Source organism: Ambystoma mexicanum, chromosome 11 (genome assembly GCF_040938575.1).
Source record: "Ambystoma mexicanum isolate Mex_15411 chromosome 11, UKY_AmexF1_1, whole genome shotgun sequence".
In the NCBI taxonomy this organism is placed as follows: Eukaryota; Metazoa; Chordata; class Amphibia; order Caudata; family Ambystomatidae; genus Ambystoma; species Ambystoma mexicanum.
Window position 1 is genome coordinate 181,666,030 of NC_090934.1, and position 15,125 is coordinate 181,681,154.

At 46.3% G+C, this 15,125-nt stretch overlaps 1 protein-coding gene across 2 annotated transcripts; it reads right to left on the reverse strand.

The window, feature by feature from the left end:
• Nucleotides 1-3,421: 3,421 nt before the first annotated feature.
• STMN1 (stathmin 1) lies at nt 3,422-13,120 on the reverse strand. Of its 2 annotated transcripts, none has more exons than XM_069622748.1 (5): nt 13,056-13,120; nt 11,008-11,068; nt 10,348-10,535; nt 9,587-9,778; nt 3,422-3,847 (listed from the first exon to the last, which is right to left on the reverse strand). In XM_069622748.1, exons 2-5 carry the CDS (start codon nt 11,018-11,020, stop codon nt 3,788-3,790), a joined length of 453 nt encoding a protein of 150 aa, XP_069478849.1. In that variant the 5' UTR covers nt 11,021-11,068; nt 13,056-13,120; the 3' UTR covers nt 3,422-3,787. The 2 variants fall into 2 exon arrangements, with proteins under 2 accessions (XP_069478849.1, XP_069478850.1); XM_069622749.1 differs by lacking the exon at nt 13,056-13,120 and adding an exon at nt 11,144-11,268.
• Between the last annotated feature and the right edge of the window lie 2,005 nt (nt 13,121-15,125).

Sequence of the window (15,125 nt, forward strand, 5' to 3'; positions counted from 1 at the left end):
TAATTGGGCCCTTCTTGCCCATTGCAGGGAAATCATTTGTTATCTTCACCATCTCTGTAGTTTGTGTCAGACTTTCTGGAACTGCAGGCTCAAATAGAACATGCTTCAGCTGCCTAGTTGCATCTGCTAATGACCCGCTCATAGAGGCCGTACACCCCTCAGATAAGCTAGTTTAGAGCACACCTAACCCTCGAGTAACTGGGCGTTTTTACTCGCATTGCGGTTACAGAGATCAAACAGCGTTTAAACAAAGCATTGAGACTTGTCTAACATCAAGTCTGTAAGGTAGGTGGCGCCAATACAACACGAATTAGGGATACCAGTAAATGTTGCCTCCCCTAGAAGCTTCTCAACACTTGGGCAGAGTTGGTTGATAACATAAGCCCCACTAGATGAACAGGATCCACCCTCTATTTCGGGAAGAAACTTGAACGTTCTCCACGGCCCTCAAGTACTCTACTACCTCCGTATCCTTTGGTGGCTGTTTTAGCCAAGGCTAAAGATGTTACAATTTGACAGCTTGCCCAATTATTAATGTCCACAAGCAGGAAAGAGGAATGCCAGGTACCTCCACTCCTGGTCTAAAACGTGAAACCTTTGGTCAGACAAAGCCCCAACAGCTCTTGTGCTGTAAGACGGCACTCATATCAGCCCCAGCTAGAGCATCTATCCCTCTTGGTTGGGACAAACCAGATCACTGAGCCAATTTCCAGGCTACATGGATAAAACTGGCCTTCTCCCTATATGGCGCTCTCCACCAGAGGTCAGAGCAGGCTGATGAGCTTGACCGCTTACTGAAGCCAGAGTAAGGGTCAGTATGGCTCAAAAAAAAAAAAAAGGGTCATTTTGCCCAGAACATCTAGCCATGTGCTAAATTGCACAAATCCATATGCAGGGCATGAAATTTAAGTGGATAGTATCCATCAAATTTCCACAATTGTAACCCCTTAGAGACACGTCCTAACGTTAGAACCAAAATCACTTGCAGGCTATGACAGTTAAGTGATCTAGACCTAAAGGCTCCCTGCAAGTCAGAAAGTAATAGATCGACAACCAATATTGAGGAGGGAGAAAAACGCAGCCAGCAACTGCCTAAACTTGTTTGGCGTTTCATGACTAACAGAAACCCTCCCCACCAAAGCAACAAACAAAAAAAAAAAAAAGGAAGTCTGTTGGTTACATCATTAGATTACACTAGCTTTAGGAGGTATACTGAAAACTGCTTACCAGTACATCTGTATAAATCGAGGATCCGGTGCCATTCTTAAACTCCCTCCTTGCTACACAAGGAGGCAAAGGCACCCTATTTTTTCCAATTGCGCACTGAGAGATATGCAAAGCAACTAGCTTTTCAATCATGTCCCATATCTGCAAGACAGCTTAGCCTACACATCCGGAAACCCCGCCATCCCATGGACCGCTTCCCCAAAGCAAGAGCAGGGAAAGAAATGGCAATCTCGTAGCAGGAACCAGTCTTGCCCTTCCTCACAGGTCATACTGTACTTCCTCTCCTGGCTCCAACCGCTCTCCTGAACAGCAATCTCACTCCACTTGCTCACCTCATCTCCACTTTGTGTTATGCCGATACACCCAACTCTTCTTCATACTTCCCCGATGCTCTCCCCATTTCCTCTACCATTGGCTCCAATGACCACTGCCTCCAATGCCAGCAAGACGGAGATACTTCCTATTGTAACTCCCACCCCCTTTCCTCCCTCCACCCTTTATGGCCCTCCTTTCTCCTGCATCTGAAGTCAGATACCTTGAGTCATCTTGGACTCCCCAAGCACATCTTGGACCTTGCAAAGAATGCCCATTTTCAACCCCACCTCCAAGGCGGCATCATTCCTTTCCTCACTTTTCCACTGACGTTCAAATGTTGCTAGAACTTCTAGGTTGGGCTAGTGCAACAGCCTCGTCCTTCTATCCTCCTCCCTCTCCACCCCCCCCCCCCCCAGCTTGTCCAGAATAGGGCTGAGATACTTGGCCTCATGCCCATGGACTCTCCAGCCCCATCACTCCTGGTTGCAACAAAAATCATCCATAAGGATGTCTGGGGCCAAGGCATAGTCTACCTACAACTTGCTCTCACCAAACATGTTCTTTCCAGATCTTACACTCCCTCTGCATGTCGGGCACTTAAGCAGCAAGATGCAGTAGAACCCGCTCCTTGCTGGCACAGCCTCTCCATTTCGAGTCAAATCTCCAAAGAGCATCAACACTTCCTCTTCACCAACCCTCCCCCTCCTGTGCTAGGTGGCCTGGGTCCATGTATCCTTCTGCCCAAGCACCCTCATCTTTCTGCCCCATCCCTGCACTTTTGGGCACCCACTGGGTTGTGTTCACAGGTCTGCACTTACTATTGGCAGAGATCACTCCGTACCAAGTTCTCCCTGGTAGACACATACTGTTGCACACATGATACTCACTGTTTGTTCCTCCCCACCCTTGTTAGTGTCCAGCACTACCAGGAATACTTGGCCTAGAATAAGCCATTGTCAGTCTCATTGTCAAAGCTCTTGCACTATCTGAAATGTTCTCTGGCCAAGTACGATAATTTCATGTCTCAAGGACTTAATGTCTGCCCCCCCCCCCCCCCCCGTGCCTTGAAGCTCCTTGAAATGTGTGTATAGTTGCTACACACTCACCCTGCACTTGCTGAACACTCACAAGGCATAGTAGAAACACCTTTCCTGCACTCTGTTTAATCTATTTGCCTATGTTCCGTCCCCTTTGCCCTGTGGGCGCTTTGAAACACAATGTATAAGAGCCCTGCAAATGCACAATAGGCCAAGCAACCCTGCCCGAACTAGCACTCGCCAATAACTGCTTCAAGCATAAGTAGATGAGCTTGGTACACCCAGAGGAGGATTCTAAATAGCCAATCCTCCCCCTATAAGCTGTACAAGGCCATTTAAGAAACTATTGTAGTTGAAGTCTGAACTGATCCATAGCCCACAAAATTTAAGTTCCCCTGCAAATAGTGGGTATCCCTCACACCCATTGTGGTCCAATTACATTGGCCACCAACCCACACAAACCTATGCAAAGTCACCAGGCTTAAAGAAACTGCAGGAATGGCCCTTTTGTACAACATCAGGGGGCTCAGTATGGCCGATAAGAAAACCCAAGCCCAGTGCTCTTCTGAATTTGTGGTGGGCTGGTGCAATTAAGGACAGATCCACACTGAGGCAGTTCCTGTTGAGTCGCACGACAAAATCACCCCTCAACTCAGCCCATCCCTGACAAGTGCTCAAGTGGAGGTGCACACGGCAGGGCCAGTAGTGCTTTAGAGTTTACTGGGACAGGACAAAAGAGCTCGAGACAGTTCCTGCCCAAACTACATGCCAGAACGCTACGTTAATGTATGCAACACTTGGCCTTGCCATCTAAATCGTTATATTGGCTTTAACCACCAGAAAACCGTTACAGTACACTTTATTCAGTCACACAAAATTACAGTAACATCTTGTGAACTGACCACAAAACATTGTCACCAACAAAAACACTATCCTCTCAAACATGTTCTACAAAGCTGCCATTATTCCAAGCTGGCACTAAATATACAAGTAGAAAAAAGTAGAACATGAAAAACATGAATAGCTACATGAGCAAGGCTTTAAGAACACTTCAGGAAGGGTGGACACCTGCTACATCCCCAGTTAGCGTCCAAAAGCACAAGTGCAGTTTGTACTACAAGCTCTACATTACAGTTTCTAATTGGAGGGAACACTGGCCGACAAGTGATGGAAACAGTCTTTGGATATTGGAGAGCACCATAAAACATTCAGTTCTCTGGAACATCTTTGATTTCCTTGCTCTTTCGGATTTCCTCCAGTTTCTTGTCCTAAAGAGAAAATGAGAATTTAGAATTACTCACAAGTTAAATTGATACAAGACAATGCGGGACAGTAATTGTAAAGCTATTAAGATTATGGTAGTAAGCCTATCCTAACTGCGTGTACAAAATTAGTTCAACTACTTAAGCAGCAAAGCCGACAGCCATCGGAGTACATAACAAATAGATAATTTAGTTGGGAAAAATATTTGTAAAGTTGGTCTAAGAAAATAGTGCCCCATAAACGTTAACAAAATAATCTGTGTAAAGCATTGGATTTACTTAGCAGAACAATGCCAGAAACATCCATTAGATGGCAATGCATGACAATTAAGCATTCCGTTCGAGAAGGAAATGCAGAAAGTTGTTGGCACCAACTGAATAATGCCAACCGTCTTCATCTTCGGCATTTCCAAAGACAGACCGAACCATAGCCCTACAGCCTGCATTTCCAAATCATGAGCAACTGCAAAAGATCACAACGACATCCATAGGGTGGGCAAGTACAGCCAATACGGGAGGCACATTACTCTCCAAGTCTTCATTTTTTTTTTGCAGGTGGACAATGGATTAAAAATATGTACTGCTTCCATGCGTGGGATGAAATCATACAGGTCTGATGCGAAAAAAAATAAACGAACATTTGAGGATCTAGTTATGCATCCAACATGTAAGCTAGGCGGTCTGGAATGTAGCACTGCCAAGAAGGGCACACATGCTACTCTGCCCAAACGAGAACATGTTACTCTGCACTTACCACAAAACGGTTTCTGTGCTAAACTTACATTGATGGTGCGTAAGAAAGCTTCAGCTCACTAAACCACATTGGAATGCAACATTAGTCAGCAAGTTTGTTCCAAAGCCTGAAATAATGGAAACTAGTCCTCGCATGGTCTACATCCCACCATCTCCATATTATGCAACAGCACTCAAACCTTTGCCACTCAACTGCTCATCTCGTCATCCCCCCACCCCTCCCAATATACCTCATTCTGCAGGAGACTCAAATCCCCACCAAACCAGCCCCATTTCCTCCCAACTCCAAAACCTTGCTGACAAGCAGCCTAACCCCCCCCCCCCAAAAAACATCCAACCCACACGTCACCACCACTTCGCTACCAAGAAATTTAAGCACCAACATTTAGGAGTTCATAATTTATGGCATCAGTCCCCCACGCTGCCTCCCCCCTCTCCACAGCATGAGCAATGCTACTCACTGAGACAACCCCACCCGGGGCAATTGACGGAGATGCATCTGCAAGAAGTAGCAGACATGAAAGCAAGTGATCGAAACTTATACAGCAGATATGCGGTTTAGACATTGTCACATGCATTCAATACAGACTAGAAAAATCAATGACACATACAGTAATGAGTGGTCATTTGGATCTAGTGAAGCTGCACAACTACCAAGGTTATGTTAGAAAAGGAGTTTGGACTAGCACAACGAACAGAATCCCAATCCACATTTCTCTTCGATTAAATAAACAGCTCTTGAAGGCCAGGTGCCAATTAAGGCTTAATATTGGAAGGATATCGTATTAACATCAAAATATGCTAAAGGTCACTGGAGAATAGGGGTATTCGAAAACTCCAGGCACAGATGGACCACGGGCTTCCCAACCAAATTCAGTTCAAAAGATATGACAAAGCAAAGTCCAAAGCAGAAAGTCCTGGCTCGTAGTCTAGGAAATCAGAGTTGGTGCATTATAATTGGAAAAAAACAGCACATTGATGTTGCTCCCTCTACCAGTATTGTTGCTCATGTGCTGATGAACTGCCAAATATTGGAAAAGCCAATGCCAACCAATCCCGTTTTACAACTGTTGCAGCCAAAGATGCGATGTATTCACGGCCAACAAGGTCTCAGGTGGCACATGATCAACCTGTATCGAATAGATGATTGCCCTAACCAATCCCACCTTACCTTCGGTATTTGTAACTAAGTGTAATGCAGACATGTGTGCTTAACCTGTGTCAAGCTTAAGGCTGAGAGCATAGAGCCCATTTGTTGCTGCAGTCCCCGATATTTAATAAGACAAGCCTTTGCCATTTACCGTGGCTCATTTTGTTTTTGGGCACGCCATTTCCCAGCAAGGCTAGTCTGCTCAGGGATGAGACTTTCCACCCCACCATTACAAGGCCAGCTTTTCCCTGAGCAGCTGGTCAGGCAACTGATTACATGAAGAGCAGGCTAAACACGTTTTGGCCTATGCCAGGTTGTCCGAGCACCCTGTAACCAGGTCTATGAACCCCAAACGGCAGTCCACACGAGTAGACCATTAATGCAGCACTAAGGGAACAATGGTTTTAAGAGACAGCTGCAAAAAGGTGCCCTATTGCATGTGTCCAGTAGTCCACACCAGATCATTGCTGAAAGAGTCTTGAGGATCATGGAATTAATGTAAATCAGTTAATTCGACAGTTTCTCTAGAGACTCTAGTGGCCTAGCGATTTGTCCTGTCATGACTAAACTGGTTTTATGCCATAAAACTGGCTATAACCCTAGAGGGCCTAGTGTGCTTTGCCTGAATTGTGACTCGTGAATAGCCAACAATGAGGTTGGCACGGCCAATACAGAGTACTGAGCCAGCGCCAAATGAGTCAGACAACTCAACCCTGTGGTAAAAGAACAGATCTGCCTTGCAGCCATTCACGCTTGTTCGTGGCTTAAATTAACCGTCCCAGTAAAAGGCACACGGGCACTTTTGCCCTCAGAGAAGTGCTTTACCACCAAAGAAACGCACAATTTGCAGCAAACACCTTTGACGCCCTTTGCGCTATTGCATTCAGCTGCAAGAATGCTTGTGTCCTAACTTTGCCCAACATAGCTCGGCTCAGATGCGTAGGTTTCAGATTATTGAAGTTATGCATGATGCGATTACCTACAATTGTGTTTCCTGCCAAGATATTCCTAGAGCTCTGCGAGTCAATTTTCTCCCTCAGGTATGATCTTACCTCTGCCGTTCTCAACATTGCACCCAAGTAAGGCATTGTAAACTGGAGCCAAGTTGTGTTTCCTATGCAAACGTAGAGTTCTGTACTTGGACATGGCGCTTCACAAAGTCAGAATGGCAGCCTCCCTTTGTCGTCTTCCTGCGCTCACCTGTGAGGCTAAGAACCTAGGGGTCATCTTCGACTCCACACTCATCGGACGTCTCCAAGAAGTCAAAATACCAACTGCACCTCATCCTTTCCTCTCCTTCCCCCCCGAAGCCCAGTGTCTCTAGAGCTCTAGTTCTCTTCAGGCTGGGCTACTGCCAACCTCTTTCTAAATCTGCCTCTTCACCCTCTGCAACCCATCCAGAATAGGACTGCAAGACTTGTCCTTGGCCTCAAGCCTAGGGATCGTATCTCTCCAGCACTAAAACCTCTGCATTGTGTCCACAGTGGCTGCAAGGATAAAGTTCAAGACCCTCTACATTGTCCACAAGGCCTTCTGGGGCCCAGGTCATCAATACCACCAACTCTCTTCGTAAATACATTCCTACTAGAGTTCTTAACTCCTCAAACTCCCTCAGGTACAGTCGCTTCTCCAAGCAATGAGTTGGTGGTAGTCAGCCGAGGCCTCTCCATGCCTCGAAAACCCATCTCCTGAAGAACTGCAAGACCTTACCCTTTGCTTCTGCCTTCCCCTCACCTTCTGATCCTGCCTGCACTGTCAACTGGTTACCCTCTGATTTCAGGGGGGGGGGGGGGGGGGGGGGGGTCGTCCCTGCCTGCTCAGTTGCATGCCAACACTGCCACCCTGCGCACTTCTGGTTTCAATCATGTATAGCACTGCACCCACCCCAGCACTTGAGCAACCTCAGTGTAACCTGGCCTAGATCATTGTCCCCCTTCCTTGCCTCATCACGCTTTTTAACACTGGTGTATAGGTGCGTTACAAATGCCATATCACCACTGTTGGATTAGCAAGCCAATGAAGAGCATTTGCTTCCACCCAGTTATCACACCTTTACCACCAGTGCTCGAGATAAGTGGGAGTATTTTACAGCCTCTAAAATTGGGAATAGAAACATGTTGGGGTAGTAAAACAAATAAGGACCAAAAAGGTTCCTACTCCCCTGCACTCTTCTAGTGGCTAAACAAGCTGAATAGATTTATATTTCCTATTGGGAAATCAATATACAAATAGATAACATTCTATGCAGGTACACAATATTCATAAACATGGTATTCAAGCCTATCCCCAGGGTGTAGGTGCCAAATTGGCTATGCTGGATTTAGACAGTGGGCAGTAGTAAAGCACTGTCTGCATACTTAATGAATGCCTGTGCCTATACTGGTACATGAAGAGTAGGTCCACGGATCCTAGATGCGATGTTCAGCCTGCCCAATTATATGCTTTCATAAATAGTTTAGCCAGTGACGTGTACTACACAAACCTTGATGTCATCAAATGCTTATTTCAATTAACGTGTTGGGGACCGATTTAGGTCTACGGCTCAGATTAAATAAAACCAGGATTCAGTTGCTAGCCTGCCTTGGGTGTATACTAAAGTGAGGGCATCTGTGCACCCCACACCAAAATCCTAGTTCAATTACCCAGTCAGAGCGAAGCAGAGATGCCATGTACTATTCCTAGTGACCAAGTTGGAGCTAAAACCAGTTTGCCATCAAGCAGTCCATTAATCAACTCGAGGAATGAAGAGCTCAAGACAGCCCAATTGGGATTCAAAACAGTTCTTGCCAACTAGATTGTTGAAGAGCCCACTCTGTGCTTGAAACTGTGCCTCCGACCCAAAATTAAGAGGAAGCTAAAGTTACTTGGCTCAATACATGTGAACTAGTGCTTCATGGTAAAGTTATAAACATACACTGCCATCTAGGGTCCGGCGCATTACTGCAGCATGTATAACAAAGCACACAACATGTGTGTGCAACGCTGCATCCCGGCCAGAGTTTCTCAAAACAACTCGCCCATGTTTCCAATACAGAACCCAGAACCCAATGATGCAATTGCATAATGGTCAGTTTAAGCCATGAACACACTATCCAGTCACTTACCTGGGTCACATTATCCGGAGGAAATATCTAGCTGGCACCATCACCAAGTAGCATCAACATTCCACAAAACCCCCACTGCAGTAGCTGACATGTATGTACAGCAGAATACAAGTGCCCAACAAAGGCCCCAAACTGCTGCTTTGCCAGGGCGTGTTCAAAGCAACGCCTGCAGAAGGAACTGTGCCATTGGGCCCTAAAGGAGCATCTGCCTAGAAATGAATTGCTTGCATGGGAGCAAGGCAACGGGTGGGGGGGGGGGGGGGGGGGGGTAGTGCTGTTACATAAGCATCCAATGGGTTGGGCAACTGCCGTCAACATGGCAAACATCCGCAATAGCACCCAACAAGTTGTTTAGTTCTCTCGTATCAATCACATTCCCATACAAATGAGTGAGGCAACCAACAAGTCAAAGCAGAAACAGCTACGTCAAAAATGGTCAACTGTGGGTTTAATACCCCGATCAGAACGAAGTGTCCCCTACTTGGTATCACATCCGTGCTGGGCATGTCTTGCAAGTGAAATACAGTGTGGAGGTGAATGTATTTTCCAGCACTTAAGACACAAAGTTCACGATGGACCATAAGTAGGAGACAAGGACACCATTGTAGTGGGAGCCACACCATGGGCGGTAATCGCACCATAGGGGCAGGGGTCAGCAGCAAATGGTACAGAACAACGTAACTCGGGTGCTGCCTATGAAGGTTAAGCACACCACGTAAAAGCTCGTCTTTTACGTACCTTTTCTCGTAAACGTTCAAGCTTAGCTTGGATCTGTGCCTCTCGGTTCTCTTTATTGGCTTCCATTTTATGAGTGAGTTTTTCCTCAGCCATTTTGCTGAAATTGTTGTTTTCTTCGATTGCTTTCTGCAGCACTTCTTTTTCGTGTTCCCGTTTCTCGGCAAGTTGCTTTAAAACTTCTGCCTCGTGAGACTTGAACAAAATGATAAAAACAGTCAGCAATAGACAAAAAACGTCCAAGTTAACTTACTGAATATGTGCGAAATACAGAATGTGTGCAAAAGTTACTCATTTAACACTGCATGACCACACACACACTAGGTCATGCTGGCGAACCTCAGTACCTGCAGCCAGACTTCGAATCCACCAGTAAACTCATACGAGAAGCAACACAAAAGGAAGGTTCCTCTACTTCCCCAACACACCCTCACCCCAGATACTCCACGATGCAACCACAGACAATTCTAAAGCAGAGCCACGTGTCTTCAAAGGAAGAAAATGACATGGACTAGGAAACCCCGTTTAAATGTGCTAGTCGGGGGCTACATACTTGGCGAGTGTGCGCCCTGTACATGGCGTAAAGGGAAACTCATTGGAAACTATGGATTAATAAATTACATGAAGAGGGCCTCGGGCATGAAATTAGGTTTAGGAGGGTACAAACCGGCTAGACAAGCGTCACGTGATGCAACAAAGACACGGGACCTTGGTGCTCAGTGTTGTAGGTTGCCATTGCTCGTCCAGAAATCCTAGACAGTTACCTTGCGCCTCTCCTCGGCAGCTTCAAGCTTTTTCTGGATCTCTTCCAGTGAAAGGTCCTTTTTTTTCGGAGGGGAGAGGAGGAATTCTGCGCCACCAGTTTTTGTAGCAGGCGCCTTGTCCGTGAGGATGACTTCAAACGACTGCCCAGAAGCACGTTTGTCGAGTTCCTTCACGTGGATATCTGCATCTGCAACAAAGGTCACAAAAGTCAAGTAATGGCCAAGCCTCGAGGGTGTAGCGGACCCCCCCCCCCCTCCCAAGCAAACAGATGTCAAGAAACCACACCCCAAACTGCAAAACCAGTACCAATTTGAGGCCTCAAACACAGGGTTAAGAATTGGATTAAATGGGAAGCCAGGGGCAGACAAAGCACATCACATCTTCAAGACAATGCAGCCATCTGGACGTCTGAATGTCTTGCGCCCGACCAAACCCTTCCCAGCCCCCGCGACAGCAAGACCGCCGAGGTTAACAGGCTAGAGAGCTGCGGGTTCTTGTTATCCAAATGTCCGCCCCTTATATAAAGCCATCACTTATATTTCAGACTATGATTAAGGAGCCCAATGTACCAGAAACCGCTCAAGACACCCCTTCTAAATGGGTAACAGCAAGAGCACCGCAGATGCACAGGTTGTGCTGGGGAGGCTGAAGATACTCACCGGAGGCGGCCATGGTGAACTAGTCAAACGGATACAGGTATGAAGGTCCAAAGACAAGAACCTAGGAGAGAGACAATGTGTATACGTAGTCAGACCAGTTGACTTCAGACACCACCAGCTGAGCTTAAATGCATACCATCCTCCTGCAATCCATTAATATCAGCACAAAGCGAGGCGGGTCTTGCGCTACCAGCGGCTCTGGATAGGCACCGTGAGAGCTGCACGCGCCCAGGGCGCACCCCAGCTTGCAGATGCATCTGCACAATGACCAACGCCACGTTAGTGCCATTGTGTTAACATGAGAAACCAGCCTCCCCCCACGGTAGACTGAGCGTCCCTTAAGTTTATGCAGTGGCATTGTGTACGGCTTGGTAAGTGACGAGGCAAGAGAACCACTGCAGACAACGAGCCCAAAGGCTTTCAAACCAGCAGTGCCATGGTGAACAAAAGAATTGCATATTCAAGCCCAGTGACAACAGTGCAAGCTAACATAGCCTGTAACAGCTATACACACACGCCCCATCACGGCACTGGACATCGATGCCGGAAAATATGCAAGATTCGTTTGTGTAAACTGCCGTGCTGAACCTAAAACCTAGCATTTGTGCAGGCGGATTCTTAGTGTGTAGCTGGGATAATCCTACAGCACAGTAAACCAGTGCTGAAATACAGATCGCACGTTTAAATGCCGTTACAGCCCAGGATGCACACTAAACCCAAATACAAAGAACAGACCTGGCTGACATCAGGCAGTATCAACCGACAGCTTAACGAGTAATGGATTTTAAGTGGTCATATGCAGTTTCAGCTTTCCAGCTGGTAGCCCTTGTTCTGCGTAAGGACAACACCCATTCCCTTCAGAATCAGCACGCCAACTAGGCTTTTTTGTGAATACAATATAGTTAAATAAGCCGAGGCTCACTGACTGCCCGGTCTAAAATAAAAAATATATATAAATAAAAGGCTGTCATTTTCAACGTGGCCGGAAAAAAAAAGCCCCGAACAAAAAACTATTACGTCTCACACCATGTGTAGTTCTTTAGTGTGGGGGCAGCGAATATGCCAGGAGAAAAACCGCACAGCAAATGCCAAATACGGACATACTGTAATTTGGAGTTAGAAACATTCTCATCTATGCACTACAAAATATACCATTTCTTACGTTTATCATACGATTAAGTGCACACAAATACACCAAGAAACGTGCATGTTTCTTCCACCGCATGTGAAAAACCACACCCTTGACATCAATGCAGAATAGTGAAATTGGCAGCCACGTTTGTGTAGCTTGCAGAGGCAGCTGCCCCATGCACCAGCCATCTTCCCCGTCAGATTTGGCGGCTTTGTGATTAGCGTCCACATGGGTTGTAAAACGCGCCATTGTTTCAATTTTAGCTCGCTGCCTGAGATCAGCGTCCACGCACTAGCGAGAGAGGGGGGCGCGGGAATGGCGCCACGCGCATGCCTGCTCACCCAGTCTTAATACTCCACCTTTTCCACTCCAAAACAACAAAGAGCGCGCGGGCTCAACGGGTAGCACACAAAGCGAGCGCGTGCTGATACCACGCCACGCCCACCCAAGGCCATTCGACTCCGCCATTGGATGGCGAGGAGCCCGTCCAGCCAGCCTAGACGCGCGGGGAACAGAGGCGGTTAGCGAGGATTCAAAAGTAGGACCCTGCGCGCGCGCCTGCGGCTAGAGGGGTGACTACAACGGGGAAGGAGGGCGGAATTGGTCCGGAACAGATCTAGAGAGTCGGTGCACAGTACAATTTAAATGTTGCAGGATTGAACGGTAGAGTGTGGGGGGAAGAGAAGAACAAATAAAAAATCCGTTCAGAGATGGAAGCTGTCGAATCACCCCCGCCCACCAGATCAAAGAATCATAACCCCCGCCTCAAATAATCTACAGGATCATGGTAGGGTCAAAATAATACATCTTGCATTTCCCAGACCCATCTTTTATTGTAAACGCCGCCGCCGGATTAGTGTACTAATCCGCTAGCTATGGATGCAATTGATTGTTACCCGCACGCTTCCAAACTCACCTGCTGCTTCGCTCTGACTGAATAGCAATCGCCACCCGAACCCAATAAAAGACAAAGACTGCCGCACGTGACCACCCATTGTCCGTCTCCATTGGCTAAAACGAAAGGGCACGTGCCTCCCTGCGGGGGTGGGGGCGCGAGACGGGGAGAGGCCAGACAGCCCACAAACAAGTGACGCCCCAGAAGCACCGTGGGAAGTGTAGTTTGTTATTCTGAGAGGGCGTGGCACACCCTTTACCTTCTCACTCAACCCTCAAAAGAGGATTTTTACAAAATGCTTACTCGCGTGGGATTTCCTACGGAGCTGTGTGATCAACTTGGAAAAGGACAACAGATTCTGAACCAAGATGTCACACGGAGCTATTCTAAGCAGAGTTAGGCATAGCATAGACAGGTTGGCGGATTCAATATTTAGTCAGGCGTGTCAACAACGCAGGACCTTGATACCTCTAGTCTCACACTCACTGGGAGCATGTTACACTCCTTGAAATTAACTTCAGGCATCGAAAATGCAATTTTTCTCATAGCTCTCACCCTTCTCGGCAAACCTAAAAGCCCTTCCAAAAATACCTCACATTCATTGATATAAGTGGCATCACCATCGAGAACAACTATCAACGACCATTTGTTTGAAATGCAATATATGTCAAGACCGGGAGGCTCGTATGGTATTATGCTTAAATCTTTACTTCACAACTTGATCACCAATATATACATTTCGTATAACAACTGTAAACATCAAAGGACAAACAAAAACTACAAATCCCATGAATGAGGGACTTTTTGAACTTGACTGCTGCTCCCATAAACCTAGGGACCACCTCAGCACTCCTTCTTTACTTGCTACTCGAGCAGCAGATACATGCCTCCATTAATACCATATTACTTTTATTTGTGAATATATTGCCTTATTACTTTCATGTGTGAATACACTTATTGCTGTAGAATGGAGAAAAAATTACAGCCAGGCAAAAAGAATAAACTATCAAAAAGAAATCCGAACATACAAAAAGGAAATTCTCAAAGCCAAAAAGAAATACTACGACAACTGAATCACAATAGTCACCAACCCACAAAAATAACTTAAATAACATAAATGAGACGAGAAACCCACTGATCATACAAAGCAGACTAATCAACTAGACCATGCCGACACTGGAACTACAGATCAACCTGCAAAGCTTCACACAAATAGCAGTAGAGAGATTCATCAAGCTGGTGAAACTTAGCAATGGACCACAGGACATCTATAAATTAATCCTTACACAAGCCACGCCATTGGAATGCCACAGAAACCTCTTTAACCAATCGCTCAAAACGTGGAGATTACTGCAATCTTTCAAATCTGCGTACATCAAACCACACCGATACTACGGGCGATGTGGAAGACCTCTCTAACTACAGACCAATACCAATATCAAAGATTCCCTATCCGGCAAAACTGCTAGAAACGTGTGTCTACGAACAAACACTGGAACACGTAGAAATACACCAACTATTGGACCAGGCACAGGTTGTCTTCAGACATATGAGAGGGACAGAGACTGCACTTCTCTCTATCTGGGATTACCTAGCGACCAACGTAGACCTCCACACAAACTCAGCGCTGATACTGCTTGACCTCTCTGCAGCGTTCGACACAGTCAGCCACAACATACTCATCAAGAGACTGGAAGAAATAGGGATCACCGACACTGCGCTACTCTGGATTAAATCGTTCCTATCTGAAAGAACAGAAACAGTATGGATAAAACCATTCAAATCTGCACTGCTTGAGAACTGCTGTGGGGTACCGCAAGTATCCTCCCTTTACCCTCTCCCCTTCAACATCTACTTGACTCCACTAATCAACTTCATCAAAAGGCACAGCCTCACCTGCTACAACTATGCAGATGACACCCAAATCATCTACAGAATCGAAGATGCACAAGAGGATAAGACAATGCTAGTAGACTCTCTGAAAGAACTCTACGAATGGATGAACACAAACAATGGATGAACAACCCGGGAAAGACAGAAATCATGATTATATCAAAATACCAGGAAAACAACCAATACATCCCATGGTCC

Bases quoted from the DNA above. Each gene is read 5' to 3' on its own strand.
- STMN1 (XM_069622748.1), bottom strand. The intron at 9,779-10,347 runs GTAACTGTCTAG...ATTTTGTTCAAG, and splicing joins CTGCCGAGGAGAGGCGCAAG to TCTCACGAGGCAGAAGTTTT. The intron at 3,848-9,586 runs GTACGTAAAAGA...TTTTCTCTTTAG, and splicing joins TTGAACGTTTACGAGAAAAG to GACAAGAAACTGGAGGAAAT.